Source organism: Schistocerca piceifrons, chromosome X (assembly GCF_021461385.2).
Source record: "Schistocerca piceifrons isolate TAMUIC-IGC-003096 chromosome X, iqSchPice1.1, whole genome shotgun sequence".
NCBI lineage: Eukaryota > Metazoa > Arthropoda > Insecta > Orthoptera > Acrididae > Schistocerca > Schistocerca piceifrons.
This window is the reverse complement of record NC_060149.1, coordinates 396917078-396933856: the sequence shown is the minus strand read 5'-3', so window position 1 is coordinate 396933856 and position 16779 is coordinate 396917078. Positions and strand designations below refer to the sequence as shown.

General features: G+C 35.3%; 1 protein-coding gene across 1 annotated transcript in view; it reads left to right on the top strand.

Moving 5' to 3' along the window:
• LOC124723147 (hemicentin-1-like) overlaps positions 1 to 16779 on the top strand; it is a 754903-nt gene that overhangs the window by 366586 nt on the left and 371538 nt on the right. The window contains exons 24-26 of the mRNA XM_047248337.1: positions 2129 to 2306; positions 3811 to 3905; positions 8770 to 8920. Of these exons, the coding sequence (XP_047104293.1) occupies positions 2129 to 2306; positions 3811 to 3905; positions 8770 to 8920 (424 nt within the window). The remainder of the gene's footprint in view (positions 1 to 2128; positions 2307 to 3810; positions 3906 to 8769; positions 8921 to 16779) is intronic.

Below are 16779 nucleotides of genomic sequence, written 5' to 3'. Positions count from 1 at the left end.
ATACATGTGCACCAAAGTATGCATAGCAGACATTTTACACAAAACTATTAATGTCCTTAGAAATTATGTAGCTTCCACAAATGTAACACAATATGTTTTGGTTATTCAAACAATTGTGGGAGCTCATTTCTAAGAAACTGCAAAACTACATTTAACAGTGCAAATATAACCTCAGGACACTATAGCATGTCAACAATGAACTAGTTTCCCACCTAACAGTGAGTACAGCCAACTACTCCATCTTACTAAAATAAAATTTTCTTTACTTGTAATAAAATTTCTCAGTTTGGAACTTAGGTTTAAATGAAAAATGAGTTTATTTGATTTGTGAAAAACTGTACATGATAGGAAAAAAACTAGTAACAGATCTGAAATAAGTAAAAAACAAAAAAAAGTACTTCCAGAATGGTGAAATTTGTGTAAACATCAAAAATTATGTTGCGTAGCTGTAATATATCTCTTTTTAAAGTCAGTGTCTCAGTTCCTGGAATCAATACAACAAATAAGAACAGTCCTCACAAAGATTTAAAGAGACTATTTGGTCCAGAAGGTTTCTATTATTCAGGAACATATGTTTTCAATAAGTTGCAGCCATAAAAAGTTTAACTATGTATAAAGACCAGTGCAAGATGTGCTTAAAGGATTAATTGGTAGCCATCTCCTTCTGTTTCACTGATGAATTTCTAAGTAAAACTGGCTGATGTGTATATATTATTTATAATGCCAAGTAATGTACTACTGTCCATCTTAAGTGCAGTAATTTGATCAAGCTAAATAAGTTTTGCAGCTGGTTTTCCCTTTGATGATTCATGTCTACAATAGCCTACAATTATCATACACACCTCAGTGGATAGTAAATATAAATGTTTTGCAGCCAATTTCCTATTTACATTTTAAATGGAAAATGTGCTTAAGATTTTTTACTTATTCCACATCCATGAGGACCATTTCATTAGCAATCTGGGGAAGATACAGCAGCAAAGACTTTTTTCTTTGTAAATATATTTTATGTATCCTTTCTTCTATGACATGTTCTACAACCTTGAGGACCTCCTCACTCTGGATCTTTGGAACAAAAAGTACATCTAATCTAATCTTGCCCTTGTAAATACTGTGATTTTTACACTTCCGTAATTTAATGAAATTGACTCTGATTGACTGTATGAAGTAATTTCTATAATCTACCAGGGGTGTGGTATGACACTACTGCTCTCGTCAAGATTTCTTCTTCTTCTGTTATTTGATACTGCTGATTATGTACATTACTCATCTCTGAATGTGTTCACCTATTTTTGCCATGCTATTTCATTTCATGCATAATCTTTTCAGCATCTGTCTTGGTACACTTAAACAATGCTGCAGTTATTGTCAATCTGTGTTATTTTGGATTTTACCTTTTTTCTGGTCAGTAGGCCCAAAATATAAACATTGGAAGCAATTACATCACATTTTAATAATTTATCTCCATCCACTTTCCTCCTAAAAAATAGAGGACATTCTATGAGGGAACTAAAGGCTAAGTGAGACAGTCGTACAGTACCATATTTGTGAGTATGAACAGCAGAACAGGAGTCGCCTATAGGAAAATCAGCACTGAGACTGTAGCAAAAGTTCAGATGTCAGTTTTCAAACTTTCTAAGTGTTTGAGGCCTTCCTGCTTAGCCCTTGACTGATCTACTTTCCATAAGTTCATTCCTCTACATGCCAGAAAAATGCAATTCTGTTCATAAAAGGTACCATATATCTGGCACCACATAAGTTTTTCTTATTTGCTTGTAATTCTTTCTGGGATCATTTTCTCCTCAAAACATGATATGTGTTGTCTTATATAAGATTTTGTGTGTGATCTCAAGCTGACATTTCATTTTAGGGTGAAAATGAAATGAATGACAAGATAAGTAGCCAAAGCACACCTGCTCTTACATAGTGGTTTTGCATAGTCAAATTTTTACATGAATATGTGTCATTATAGCAGTTTCCTCAGATCTGAGAAGTTCTATATACTGATCAACTCATAAACCTGCAGCTTACTGATTTCATATATCCACTGGTCAAAGTGCTTTTTGATTTAATGTTTAGTTAATCCCAGAATTAATTCCAAAACAGTTTTACTCAATTTAATTTACAGTTGCACCTGTGATCAGCAATACGCCAACAAAAATTAGTGCAGTTGATGGCCAAATAGTAACATTAAATTGCAAGGCAGAGGGTATACCAAGCCCAGTAATTACATGGCTTAAGAATGAACAACCTATTACCCTCTACAAGAAAGATATAATTTTCCTTGATAATAACTCAACAGTGAGGTAAGCTTTCAGGTAAACAAATATATGTGTGGACTTCCATTTCTTTGTTAACGCATTACAGCCCTCTTGATGCCAAATCGAGTATTTTAGTAGTAGTAGTAGTAGTAGTAGGAGTAGGAGTAGCTTTATTCACCTGTAGATCTCTTTTTACAAGTATACAATACTTTTTTTACAAATAACTTACTAAATAATGTAATGCCACACTGTTCACTCATATCTCACTGTCAGTCACTGCACACACTATACACACATTGTTTCATAACTCTTCACACACACACACACACACACACACACACACACACACTGGTGATCTCTGGGCCATTTTCTGTACCACGACTTCCCATTTGCTATCCTGAAAAACTGAGTCAGCATCCATCATCCATCCATAATGAGTGAGATGTTGAGCTCAGAAAGAGGAAAAGGTGTTAGTATTGTGCTATGCATAGCTTGAGGGGAAGTATTTCTTGAAAGGAAAAAATGGAAGAAAAACATAAAGTGAAGGTGTTACGTGGAATTTTTTATGTTTTATAATCATCATTATTACTATTATTTATTTGTATAACATTTTTTATCAAACCTCTACTCTTTTTTATCTAAGTAATCCTTCAATTTATGAAATGTATTGCATAACAGGTACTTCTTAGCTGCCTTTTTAAATAAGTGTATTTTTGTAATTTTAACAATACACCACTCTTTATGATGTCTTTGTAGGTGAAGAAACCTTGGGTTTTCAAAGTTGGTGTCTTTGCCAAGTTCATAACTTTATCTGCAGCTGTCTGGTGCTAAAAAATTGGAAACTTGAGGCAAGAATGAGGTCATTTAGACTACAGAACAAGATTATTAGACTAATGGAGTGGGTGAACCAATGATCATCATGCAGGCAGCTATTTAGGGCAAATAAAATACTACCTCTTCCATGTTTTTATTTATTATAAAATACAATTATTTTGAAAGAAAAATTAAACAGTAACAAACCATTCATCACCTATAATGAATCTGTACACAGTTACCACACAAGACAAATAAATGCCGTACATCTACAACAAAGAAATACAGCATTATTACAGAAAGGAAAACTCCATCCTAGCTTCAAACTTTATAATGCATCGCCCAAATCCACAAAAATAATAATGGATGGAAATAATTACAAATCAGCATTTAAGGGTTATTGGGTCAAGAGTAACAGTGCACTAAGAGTATTTATAAGAACAAAACTGTAGCATCAATTAAGATTGTGTTTGTAAAGTGTATAGTTAATAACTAATCATATAGTCTGTGATATTACTTGTGCATGCTAAAAAAAAGTTTCAAGAAACATGTGTAGTAATTAAGGAACAATTCAATTTCTTTTGTACACTGTGCATTCCTAGGTTCAAAGGGCCAATAAGTAAAGCAAGTTTTATCGATATTTATTTGATTGTAATTTCATTTAGAGACCATCAGCTACTCAGAAATTTCCGAAAGCTTCCTTTGGTGACTACTCTATGTTCTTTATCTTTTCCAGGTTCCTTGCTAACAATTTTGATTCTGGTTCATACAAATGTGTCGCTAGAAATATAGCTGGCCTGAGTTCTAAAGAAATTAAGCTATCAGTATTTGGTAAGTTACATATTTCATTTTACAATATGCTGAGAGACTTTGTAATGAAGTCAGTAAATGGTAGAAAGCATAGTTACTCTTACCTGATAGCATAGAAATCTTACTCAGGTGTATTAACAGAGGCCTTCTCTAGTGATAGGAAAAGGTGCCTACACACAGAATGTAAGTAAATTAGATATATTACTTTTATTGAATGTGTAGGGCATTATAAAATCATGTTTAATAATGTTATAAATGTATCAAAAGAAATGTCAAATAGTGACTCAGCATAAAAATAAATCTAAGGTAGTACGCAGCAGGGTTAAATCTGAATTGGATGTTTCTGTCTGTAACCATAACATTTCTAATATTAAGCCTGAAAGTAACAACACCAGATCCAGCAAAAATATTTCAGTGCTTCAATTACTTTTTTATAAATGTTGTGAAATCTGATTTCAGTGTAGCAGATTACCAGAAGAAAAAGAAATCTGTGTTGGTTTGGTACAAATTTCAGTTGCCTTCAAAAGTTTAGAAATGTTTTTCAGTGGCATAGAAAATATTATATTATATATACCAAGAAAGGTAATTAAATCTGTGCATAAAAGAATAGATCATCCACTGGCTGCATCATTTCCGCAATATACACCTTTTAGGCACATTAGAGTGAGAACCTGTCGAAAGTCTCAATAATCATCTTTTGGAGCATGGACCACTGTGAGAATTGCAAGAAGAGAGCCAATGAGACTCTGGCAGGTACCAAAGGGAATGTGAAGCAATGCTGACTTCAGTGCCATGGCTGGCTGTGCTAGGTATCTCAGTTGAGGATCTTTGGCACGAACATACCAATCTAGGTGGTCCCATAGATTCTTAATTGGGTTTAAATGTGGGAAGGTTGGTGGCCTGTGGCATACAGTAAACTAATGCTGGTTCTCTTTGAACCATGCACTTACTCTGTGAGCTGTGTGTTATGTTGTATTGTCCTGCTGGTAGATGTCATTGTGCCAAGGAAAAACATGTAGTGATGGACAAGGTCTCCAAAGATAGATGCATACTTCTATTGATCCACTGTGCCTTCCAGAATGATGAGATCACCCAGGGAAGCCACAAAAAAATTTCCCATACCATAACGCTCTGTCCTCCAGTCTGGAACCTTCCGACGATTGTTGCAGGATGATTGGTTTCTGACATTTCACACTGTACACTCCAAAAGTCATCATTCATGTGAAAAGGCCACCTGTTGCCACTCAGTTGATGACCAGTTGTAGTATTGGTCTGAAAATCCCAGTCTTTATCACCAGTGAACAGCAGTCAGCATGCGTGCATGAAGCAGGTGCCTGCTGTGGAGGTGCATATGTTCTCTGAATGGTTATTGAGGAGATGCTGTAGTTAGCCCCTTGGTTTATCTGGTTGGCCAGTTGCTCAACAGTTGCACATTTATTCAACTATACACATCTCCACAGCCATTGCAAAGTATGAGGTTATTTTGCACAACCAGTTTGGCTTCTTCCAAGAAAAATTCACTATAGGGACTGTAAGTGACATTGTTAACATGATATATGCTTCTCAAGACAAAAATATTAAAGTGAGGGGTCATATGATCTCACCAAGACATTCAGCTCAGTAAACAACTTGTTACCAATCCATGAAATAAAATAAACAATAAGGACATTGCTCTGCAGCATATTGCTTCATATCTATCTCACAGAAGACAGAGTGTAATTATCTCCTCATAGGCAGCAAATTATTCTTCAGAACAGAAAACAGCAACACAGAATGTCTGTCATGTCTCTGTATTCAGTCCTATTTTCTTTTGTTCTCTGTTAATGACTTTTTCATTGGTGTTTATGTGCCTTCAGTTCTTATCCCTGATGATACATCTGTTTTAATTGAGAACAGACTGACTCTGAACATCTCAAAAATCCTTGTGGTACAATGTACCTTTAAACTCCAGAAGATAACTGTAAACATTAAAAATGGGATTGGTCAAAAAGGGACCATGTAGGGAAATTTTTGAAGAGTTGAAAATTGTTAGCTTTTGCAGCCATTTAGATTTTTGAGTGCATATGCTACTTGAAGTCTCAGCATTATTAAACAAAGTCTTCATAAGTATGAAACAAGAAACAAAGATAGAAAGTTTACTATATGAACATTAACTTTTATCCAAAGCTTTGCCTCAAAAGCGCAAGAGGATTTCACAACTATGTTGGTAAAAAAAAGATCTTACAATCAACAGTATCTGTAGCATTGATGAATTTTATGAAATGTTAGCCTTAATTAAATATAAGCCTAGAAATTGTTTGCAGTTATTTCCCAGTGATAGATGATATAATGGTATTAGTGATAGTGCAGTGTCATGACTGAGAGTGACACACATTTATTTTCCGAATGCTCTGTATAGAGATGGTAAATAAACACAATGCAGTAAGAACAAGAGACAGTTTACAACATTTGCAATGGCATAAATATATATACTGTGCAAACATTTAATAAAGAAAATAATGAAAACTGCCTGTAGATATTTGTGTTTAGCTAGACTATGTGTATGGTTCTTATGTGTATTTAAACTTTATGCATTTGTGTATATTTAATTAGTGAACACAGTCAAATGACATCCATTCATTTCATATTGTGTACAAGTGGAGAAATAAATAAATAAATCAGTATCTCCTTGATATATAGGTCAGGCAATTCTTGAACTCTAATACATACCAGTGATTTAGAACATCCTACTTTATGATATGATTGATTACTTGCAGCACAGAGTCGAATGAAATTGCAATGTTGACTAATGCCTTGGAACTCAGTAGCACATTATAAATAGCAATGCATACGATTAGTTTGATTGAAGAGCTGAAACCAGTGAGAAACATCTTGCACCTGACATTTGTAATAGTGGACCAGCAGGTCTGCCAGTTTGTCAGTACTGGGTAAAGAGGGATCATGCTGCACAGAAAGATTTTACAATAGTCAAGAACTTTGCAGCCACACAATGCAAAAATGTGATTACAGCATTTATTGACACTCCAGGTTTGAACTGTCACAAAACAATGTTTCAAATGTGGGATAAAATACAGAATGAATCATGCACTCTGCAGAGGAGTGTGAACTTTCTTCCAGGTCTGCTAGTGCCAAAAGTTATGCACATCTTCCAGAAGTTTGGAAGGTAGGAGAGAGGTACTGACAGAAATAAACTGTGAGGGTTGATCATGAGTCATGGCTGAATAGCTCACACGGCAAGAGCATTGCCCATGGAAAGCAAAGTTTCAAGTTTGAGTCATGGACTGCTTATAACTTTAATCTACCAGGAAGTTACATAGACTGTAGTTTTCCTATATTCACAGATGCTGTTGAATTGTGGTGATAGGAAAGACTCAATCAGACATAAGTATGAGGACAACAGTGAGAGGTGCTGTGTTATTCTATGAGTTATTGGTGTTATTGTTGTTGTTGTTGTTGTTGGTGGTGGTGGTGGTGTTAATGTTGGTGGTTGGTTTGGTGGTGGTGGTGGCAGTGGCGGTGGCGTTGAAAGAATTGTTGTGAAGCTTTCAAGAGTTCTATTTACAATCAAGTTCATAGTTTGAAAAAGAATCTGCAGTCTTCACATTACTGGATTCTAAATAATACAACTAATTAATGAAAGAAGAAAATATCTGAACCCCACTGCCTAAGAACAACCTCAGTACTTCAACTTCAACAAATTAAGAAGTCTGATCATGCAGAACACAATTTATAACAATGACCACAATAAACACATATGGAGACACTGTGTGTGTGAGAAAGAGAGAGAGAGAGAGAGAGAGAGAGAGAGAGAGAGAGAGAGATACGGTTAAAGAGGCTGATCATGCAGAACACAATTTATAACAATAAACACATATGGAGACTCTGTGTGTGTGAGAGTGTGAGAAAAAGAGAGAGAGAGACAGACAGACAGACAGACAGACAGTAGGCACATAGCAGCTTTGACATGGGCTGAATAATGAATTAGTGTAACACATGTTGTTGTGGCTGACAACATGACATCATCTTGCAGACTGTGAGGAAACTCACTGATTGCCAAAAGTGATAATCCTATGCATTGTTCTTTTGGCTGCAAAGGAGCTATTGTAGATGTTAAGCAAACTAATTATTACTAATTTCTACTGTTACGAACTGCTGGAGTTTTATTTTAACGGATAGTGAACATAACTGTTTTTATACAACTGTCTAGAGCACTCATTTAATTGCAGGGAGCCAGCGGTGTGTGATGATTTGATACTTCTGGGGATGAAAACAGTCTGTCAGACTGGGATTCAGATTTGGAAACTTTTCCCTTTTGTAGGCAAATGGTCTGCCCACTGAGCTACCCAAGCACATCTCAAAACTGGTTCCCACAGCTTCACTTCTAGCATAATCTCTCTGCAGTTGCAAGGTATGCTGGTGCACTTCACTTACGTTTTGAAGGTAGGAGAGAGATACTAGTGGGTATGAAGCTGTGAGGGAGGCTCATGAGTCATGCCTAGATAGCTCCGTCACCAGAAGATTTTCCCATGAGTCCTGATCCAGCACTTATAATCTGCCAAGAAGATTCAAACCTGGTTTTGCTTAGTTTTTTCTATATCATGTGCACTGGTAACTTGAAAGATTTAGATTACAGTAAAGTTTATATCTTTTGCAAAATAAGTAAGGTAAATTGTGCATTGCAGTTATTTGTGTCACTATGTCTAAGATTAACATTCCATTAGTATATGCTTGTTTTGTGGAAATAATCTTGAAACTGTGTTTTATATTTGCAGTTTTAAAATTGAAGCAGGAAATTAGAAGAGTTAACAAGACACTAGCTGAGAATATTTTTCATTCATTGTGTCTCTATATCATTTTACTTATCTCAGTGCTTATTTGATTTCAGTGCCTCCAAAGATCCATCCACCTTCTGAAGAACTCATTCATTCATCCCTGGGCCAAGTAATAATTCTAAACTGCCATGTAACAGGATCACCAGAGCCAACCGTTATTTGGAGAAAAAATGAGGATCTCATTTACAACACCACAAATCTAAGGTAATACTCTCCAGTCATTTCTCCATTTTTGAAACTCTTTCAGTTAAATATGTTATTCAGTATAGCATCATACTTGCAGACTGATATTTTATTATGCTTCTCATTTATTACTATGAATTAAAGTTGAATGCAGGGCAATGTTTTCTTCTGAGCACAATATGTGACATTTATCTTGATGCATTTCCAATAGTAGTTGCTTGGATTGATTCCGCAACTATATAAGCCACTTTTTAGGGGAAGAAGATTGACTGAACAGCTATAGTATTCCCTTGAGCTTTATTCACTTACCAGTTTTGGAAACTTGTTTCTGTGTCAGTACTGTATGATATGCCCCATTGACTTAATATGATCTATATAAGAACAACCACTGTGAACTTCATGGGGGGAGGGGAGCAACAAATGCAGAGACAGAGAGAGAGAAAGAGGTACTTAGCTATGATGTGACTGTAACTACATCATGGTTGAGCACTGACCACAGCATGGAGTGTTTCTTTCTTTTCTTCTTCGTCCTTTTTTTCCCAGAAATTTATACCAGTGGTCTTGTGATACAAAATTAATCTGATATGCAGCACTGAGAATGGAGATATGGAGATATAAGTGCCCAAAACCAGTCAACAATTGAAATTTGAAGAAAAATTGTAGTAGTCTTTCATTCATACCATGAAAAATTAAAATAAACTCATGAGCAATTGAATGAGAAACAAGGGTTGTGTTACTACAAAGGATGAAATAATTTAGTGTGTAATGTTCATTCCTACTTTCACACTTGTGAGATACTCATACCATCAGAATTTCCACTAGCTGTCAGCAGCCACAATCTATTTCAGAATGGTAAAATGTGCCGTGCCACTGCATTTGATTGCAGCCACATCATAAGTGACTGGCCTTCGGAAATCAATTTCCAAGGTCATGCTTGCACTGGTCATTTCTCATGCTATCATGTCAAAAGTGTGCTGTGAACACTTGATTTGAGGATAACTGCCATATCCAGAACTTCCATGGACAATCACATCTAGACAATATAAATACTATGAGGGCCAAAATTTATGGTGAACAAAATAAAGTTACATATAACAAATGGAGCAGTTTTTCATTAATTAATCTAGATGAATGGTGTTGTTAGTCTGTCACAGATTTTTACAATTGAAAGATGGACCACAGTGCAATAAGCCTCTTGTCTATTACATATTAGAATACAATAACTGGTTGGCAGCCATAGCATCCAGTATTATCTCTTTGCTATGGGGCATAAAAACTACAGCCCACTCTTGTACCTATACTCACCAGTCTTCTCATGACAAACAGATTAGCATAGGGACCAGGAAGCTGTCTCTGGACAGTCAAAGTGTGGGAAAAGGATGCCTTGATATATGTTGGTACAAGCAAGTGACTGGGTATGAGGGTATTGAAAACCACTTGAGGTGTTGTACCCCATTTACCATCAGAGCACTATTAATGGTGCGCTCTTGTGTGGAATGTTTACATAGGGTGAAAGGGGTCCCTGGTATTGCTGTAATTGTGTCGCTATGGCAAATGGTACAGGAACGTACTGTCTGATCATATGCCTCTGTTTATCTGTCTGCAGCTCTCACTACCCCATTACTTTTGAATAGTGTCATATTGGTAAAGGAACATTCCTTTAACATACAGTCATTCCACAGTAACCTTAAACTCAATTATAATTAGCACATCTGCAGATCACAATCAGGAGGTATGTATATGGCTTGAATCCAGCTGCAAGTTTTGTCTACAACTTCTGTGTGGCAGTTGTATAGTCAGGGATCTACATCTACACTCCACAAACCACCATAGGGTATGCAGTAGAGGGTACTTCTTGTGCCACTACCTTTTCCTCCCTTTCTGTTCCACATACAAATGGTGTGTGGGAAGAGTGATTGTCAGTGAACCTCTGTATTAGCTCTATTTTTTCCATTGTGGGCATTTTCAAAGAACTATATGGGAGGAAGTAATATGTTGCCTGTATCGTCTTGGGATGTACTCTCATAACACTCTTGTACTGACTAAATGATCCTGTGGCAAAATTTGTCAGTCTTCATTGGATCTTTTCTGTCTCTTGTTTAATCCAACTGGGTATGGGTCCCATTATTTGTAAGCCACTTCTTTCATGGATGAATTACAATTATTTATTCTTTGGACTACCACTAGGATGAGTAACCATACAGTCTGCTGAACACTGTTGGCAAGCAGGTTGTACTCAGCCATTGTGGAGCGAACTAAGGAGCTACTCAATTGAGAAGTAGTGGTTCCAGTCTCGTAAACTGACATATGGCCAGGAGAGCAGTGTGCTGACCACATGCCCCTCCATATTCAAATACAGTGATGCCTTGGGCTAAGGATGACATGGTGGCTGATCAGTTCCAGTGGGCCTTCATGATCTGTTCAGGCAGAGTTACGGTCTCTTTTTTTTTTTTTTTTTTTTTTTTTTTTTTTTTTTTTTTTTTTTTTTTTTTAGACATATGCAACATTCCTTTTGAATTGATGACATATTTTAAACTTCCTGTCATAACTTTCTGACAACAATTAAAAACAATAAAAATCCACTCTCTTTATTACTGGTACTTATAAATGATAGAATAATATTGGTACAAATGAAAGTATTCTACTCCTGTGAAAGTATTTATTAATACTATAAAGGCATTTATTGGTAAGAAACTCCTTCAAGGCTGTTTCAAAGTAGCTTCCACTTTAATTCATTTTTAAGTGTTATAAAATCTGACCCCCTTGTAATAGAGGCTGTTGTCTGCAGTCTTTGTTCTATGACTTTCTAGTTGATAATCACAGTTACCCTAGTGTTATGAATGTGAATCTTGATTTAGACTAATGTACTGCTTGTATATTAAAATTAATTGAACATATTTATAAAAGCATATTAATAGCAGTGTTAGTTATTTTTGAGCATATCTTTGCAAGACTTATTGTAACTAAGCTTGCGCAGAATCTTTTACTGCCATTTTTTTTTTTTAAAAAAAAAAGGATGAATGCCATAATTATATGCATATTACATGCTCATACTTCGATTCCATATGTGAGCTGAGGATACACTAAAGCATAGTAGAGCATAGTTATTTCCTCGTAATTCAGAATTTGTGACATTGTCTTCATTGTGTAAATTGATTTCCATAATTTTTTGGCATAAAGATCAATGTGATATTCACAGGAGAGTTGTCTGTCTAACATTATGTCAAAAAAGGCAGTTGTATCATCCAGTTTTATTTCTATGCCATCATCAGACACTATGTTCCACTGGACTGCATCAAGTCCGTAATGTGTATGAAAGTCAATTGGAATTGTTTCACTAAGGTTTAACCTTAAACAATAATCATGGAAGTAGTTCTCCAGCCAAATAAGACACCAGAACAATTCAGGGCCAGATCATTCTCACTGAGTCTCTAGTTAATAACTGTCATGTCATCTGCTTAATTAAATATCTTGATATTATGCACTGTGTGTAGACAGTTAATATATAATATGAGCAATAAAGGCCCCAAAACTGACCCTTGCAGCACAATACATGTTGCTATAACTGGACTTGAGCTTCTTAATAATATTATCCACTTTGTGTGTGACTTGTTTAACCTAATGTCTGTCTTGTAGACATGATTGTAAGAGACTTTTAGCTATTCCTCTGATACCATAAGTGTCCAGTTCATCAAGTAGCAGCCCACAAGATACTGTGCCAGATGGTTGTGACAGATCTAGGAATAAAATAGGTAACCTTTCTTTCTCATCTAATTTCATTAATATTGTATACACTAGATTTCATATGGCAGTTGATGTTGTTTAGCCCTTTGTAAAACCATGTTGGGTTGCTTGTAGCACTTTTCCCATGTCAGGAAATAGACCATCATCCATATGAGAATTGATAACAGTTGATAAAGGTGATGCAATTTTATGTATGCATTTCTTAAGAGTGTCCAGACTAAGACCATCATATCCTGCTGCATGGGAATTCTTTAAGCTACTCACAATTTTAATTATTTCTTCTTTACTTGTTGGCCTCAAAAATATACTTCCTGACACTGGTGTTCCTCTGAATTTGTATTTATGATTTTTAAGCTGATTGTTGATGCTGGAGCCAACAGAAGCAAAGTAATTGTTAAATAGAGCTGCTATCTTATTCTGATCAGTTTCTATTGTGCCATTTATCAGCAAGTGATTTTCAGTTGTATGGTTCCCAGATTTACCTATTTCTCTATTTACTATTGACCATGATGTTTTGGAGATATTATTTGAGTTCTGAATGACACTTTCAAAATGTTTCTCTTTTTCTGAATATTGATAAATTTTGTGAGTGACTTGTATGCACCTTTGAAGTTTGTGGTGTCTTGATGACTATCAACATTATTTCATGACAGTTAATATTAGGTATGTCTTCAGATTTTTGCGTATGTGTAGTTAAAAGTAGTTGTTCTGCTGGATAGCCATATCTGTAATGTTGCTACATCCTCACCCCAGAGTATATCATTGCCACACCACTGAATTACACACAGTCTAGCTTTTGTACCGAGTTAATGTTGATGAAGAGTAGCAGCTGGTACAGCCAAAACTCTCATGAGCCAGCAATAATCTTTCTATTGCTAAATTATCAGCAGTGATGAATGCTTCATGTGCAATCAGGATTGAGTATTGCCTTAAATTTGTGAGACTGACTCTGGAAACAACCATATGCATTACAGTATGTTGTAAGAGCTACAGTACAAACAGGAAGAATGCCTCCTGCCTTGTTTGAATAAAATCTGTCTTACTGGAGACTTTCCCAACTCAGGAAGGGAAATAATCTTGGCTAGCCTTTACAACACAGAAAATGTCCATAAATTTATGAGTAGTTGTTATACTGGTTGTCTTACAAGCTTGTAAGGAAGACCCTAAAGTACATGATCATCAAACAGCACCTGACCACTGTCTTCAAATTCAGAAAGTTCTCAGTCACTTCCAGTGTCAGTTTTGTGTGGTATCCCTGTAAGCAGCAATACCAGAGAATGTCTCACACAGGCATCTTATGGGTATTCCATTCAGTTGTGAGCAGGCATTTGGATACTGATGGAGTCTACACTCTAAAAACTGAGCTTGCAGTGGAATCTTCCTACATTCATATTGTACTTCTTTTCTAGAACTTTTTCAAATCATGCCCATTGTCCATCCAGTATAATACCCAGACATGACGCTAAACTGTAATTCTTCAAGTTCAGGAGTACAGCAACAGCTAACATTTTTTATTAGACTTCTCATGGTTTTTGTTACAACAGTGACTACAAGCCCAACGGTTGACTGCTGTCTTTGTGCATGTGTTTTGGTATGTCATGTTAGATCAAAGGCAGATGTTATGCTGTGCCTTAAGTATCATTAGTATTAGTGTCAAATCCTACACAGCACAGCAGATAATGTTTATATTTTGACTTGCCAGTTGGACTAGAACATTACCAACTCAAAACATGGTGACAACGTATTGTTGTCTTTATTGAGTAGTGATTCTTTGAATAGCCATTTGTCATTTAGAAAACTAGTCAGTGTTCACAGACAAGAAGGGGAATATGGCATGGAACACATGATGTAGTTTAGTGGTAGGAACCATAAAATTCACAATAGCAACGTAATCACAATGATTTCTGTTGTGGACCTTATTCATACTGGGACTATTTTAACTTCAAAAGATTGGGTCACTTTCCTAATTTTGGTAAAACTTATGGTGTTATTTTCATTTATTATGTGATATGTGATTTATTCATCTCATTACGTACAATTTTCAAATCATTCGATTTGATGTACTGGAGACATGTCAAGGTTTACAAAAAGAAACTTTTTTTCTCTTTTTTAAGAGAAGTACAAAAGTTTACATTATATTTTACATTTCTGAGTTACAGCTACACAAGTACATACAACAATACATGTAATAAAATCCCTGTGTTCAGTCTGTGAAGCTGTCCTCAATGAATTCTTCGACAGAATAATAACACTTTTCCACCAGAAGAGTAAAGAGCAATATTTTCAGTGAACCAAGCTCCATCCCAAATATATTACTGCCTTTTATTTTATTGAAAATTTTAACCCCATATACTCTGGCAATTGGGCATAAAGTTGAAAACAATCTGTTGGAAGTTTGAAATTATCTCTGTGGTGGGTGCTGTAATTGTTGTCAAAATGGAAAGTGTCCAGTGTATGTTGATTTTTATATAAGAACACCACCACCTCATATATGTAAAATGAGGGGGTAGACAGTATTTTTAAATTTTTTAACAGTGGTCAACAGGATTCCTATTTTTTTTGCAACACACATGTTTCTAATTACTTTCTTTTGTAATACTAGGAGCCTAGTGACATTTGTTGAATTTCCTTATAAGATTATGCCATAACAAATAACTGACTCAAAGTAGCAGTGATAAACTATCTTTCTGGTATCCATGTTTGTGGCACCTGACAAAATGCACATTGCAAATGCCAAGCTGTTCAGTTTATTTGATAAGTAGTCTTTGTGTACCTTCCAATTTAAATTTTTATGATTTAGGCCTAAAAACTTCACATGATTTGCTTCTGTGATATCCCTATCATTGCAAGTTATCTTTATTTCAGACCTTTCTACTGATTTAGTTTCTAATTGCATCATTTTGGTTTTAGTTACTTTTAGTTTTAGTCCATTTTGACGGAATGAAGATTCAAATTTTTCTAAAGTATTTTTAGCTTTTTCTGGAATACTTTCATATACCTCATTTTCAATTAGGACTGATGTATCATCAGCAAATAAGACTGAATGAACATCAATAGCAAGTGATAGGTCATTTACATGAAAAAGAAACAGATAGGAGCCCAATATCGAACCTTGAGGGACTCCTTGGTGAACTGCTTTCCATTCTGAGGAATAATTGGTTCCATTTCAAGTTAAAATTTCTCTTTGTTTCCTTTCTGACAGGTAAGAGCTAAACCATTTTAAAGCAGTGTCCCCGATTCCATACATCTGTTATTTGTGGAGTAGTAATGCATGGTCCACTGAATGGAAAGCTTTAGTTAGATCACAGAATATTCCTGTGACCTCTCTACGATTATCTAAGGTGGAGCAAAAAATTATTATTATTATTATTATTTTTTTTTTAACTCATTTATAGCATTCACAGTACTTTTACCCTGTTGGAGTCCAAAATGGTTTTTAAAAATTATATCATTTACTGTAAGAAATTTACTAATTTGTTTTGCTGCAATCTTTTCAAACACTTGTTGAGAAGACCAGCAAAAGAGAGATATGGTGGATATTCCCCATATCTTCTGTCAATCCTTTTTTGAATAGAGGTTTGATCTCAGCATATTTCAATAAATTTTGGAAGCATCCCTGTTCAAAAGATTGATTTATAATAATTGACAGTGGTTGAGAAATAATATCGCACACACACTTGATTACAGATGTGGTTATTTCATCCTACCCATGTGAGGTTTTGTTTTTTAGAGACAATATTTCCTTTTCCACATCCCTTTGGGTGATTTTTCCAAATTGTTTAAAAGATGGGTTCTGGCTGTTTTCCAAATTTGTGATGCCTTGATAGAATGTCATATCCACATCTGATCTTACTACATTTAAGAAGAATTCATTGAAACAACTTGACATCTGAACAAGGTTTACTGTAATTTCATTTTCACGTTTAATTTTCAAAATTACATGAATCTTATCTTTGGCTCCTAATTCAGACTGAACAACTGACCAAACTGTTTTTGTCTTATTTCTGTGTTCTCGTATGAATTTATTATTTGCCATTTTTTTACCTGCCACTACAACTTTCCTAAATACAGCTTTATACTGTTTAACATAAGTAAGAAAATACAGATTTCTGTTTGATTTTAACTCATTGTGGAGC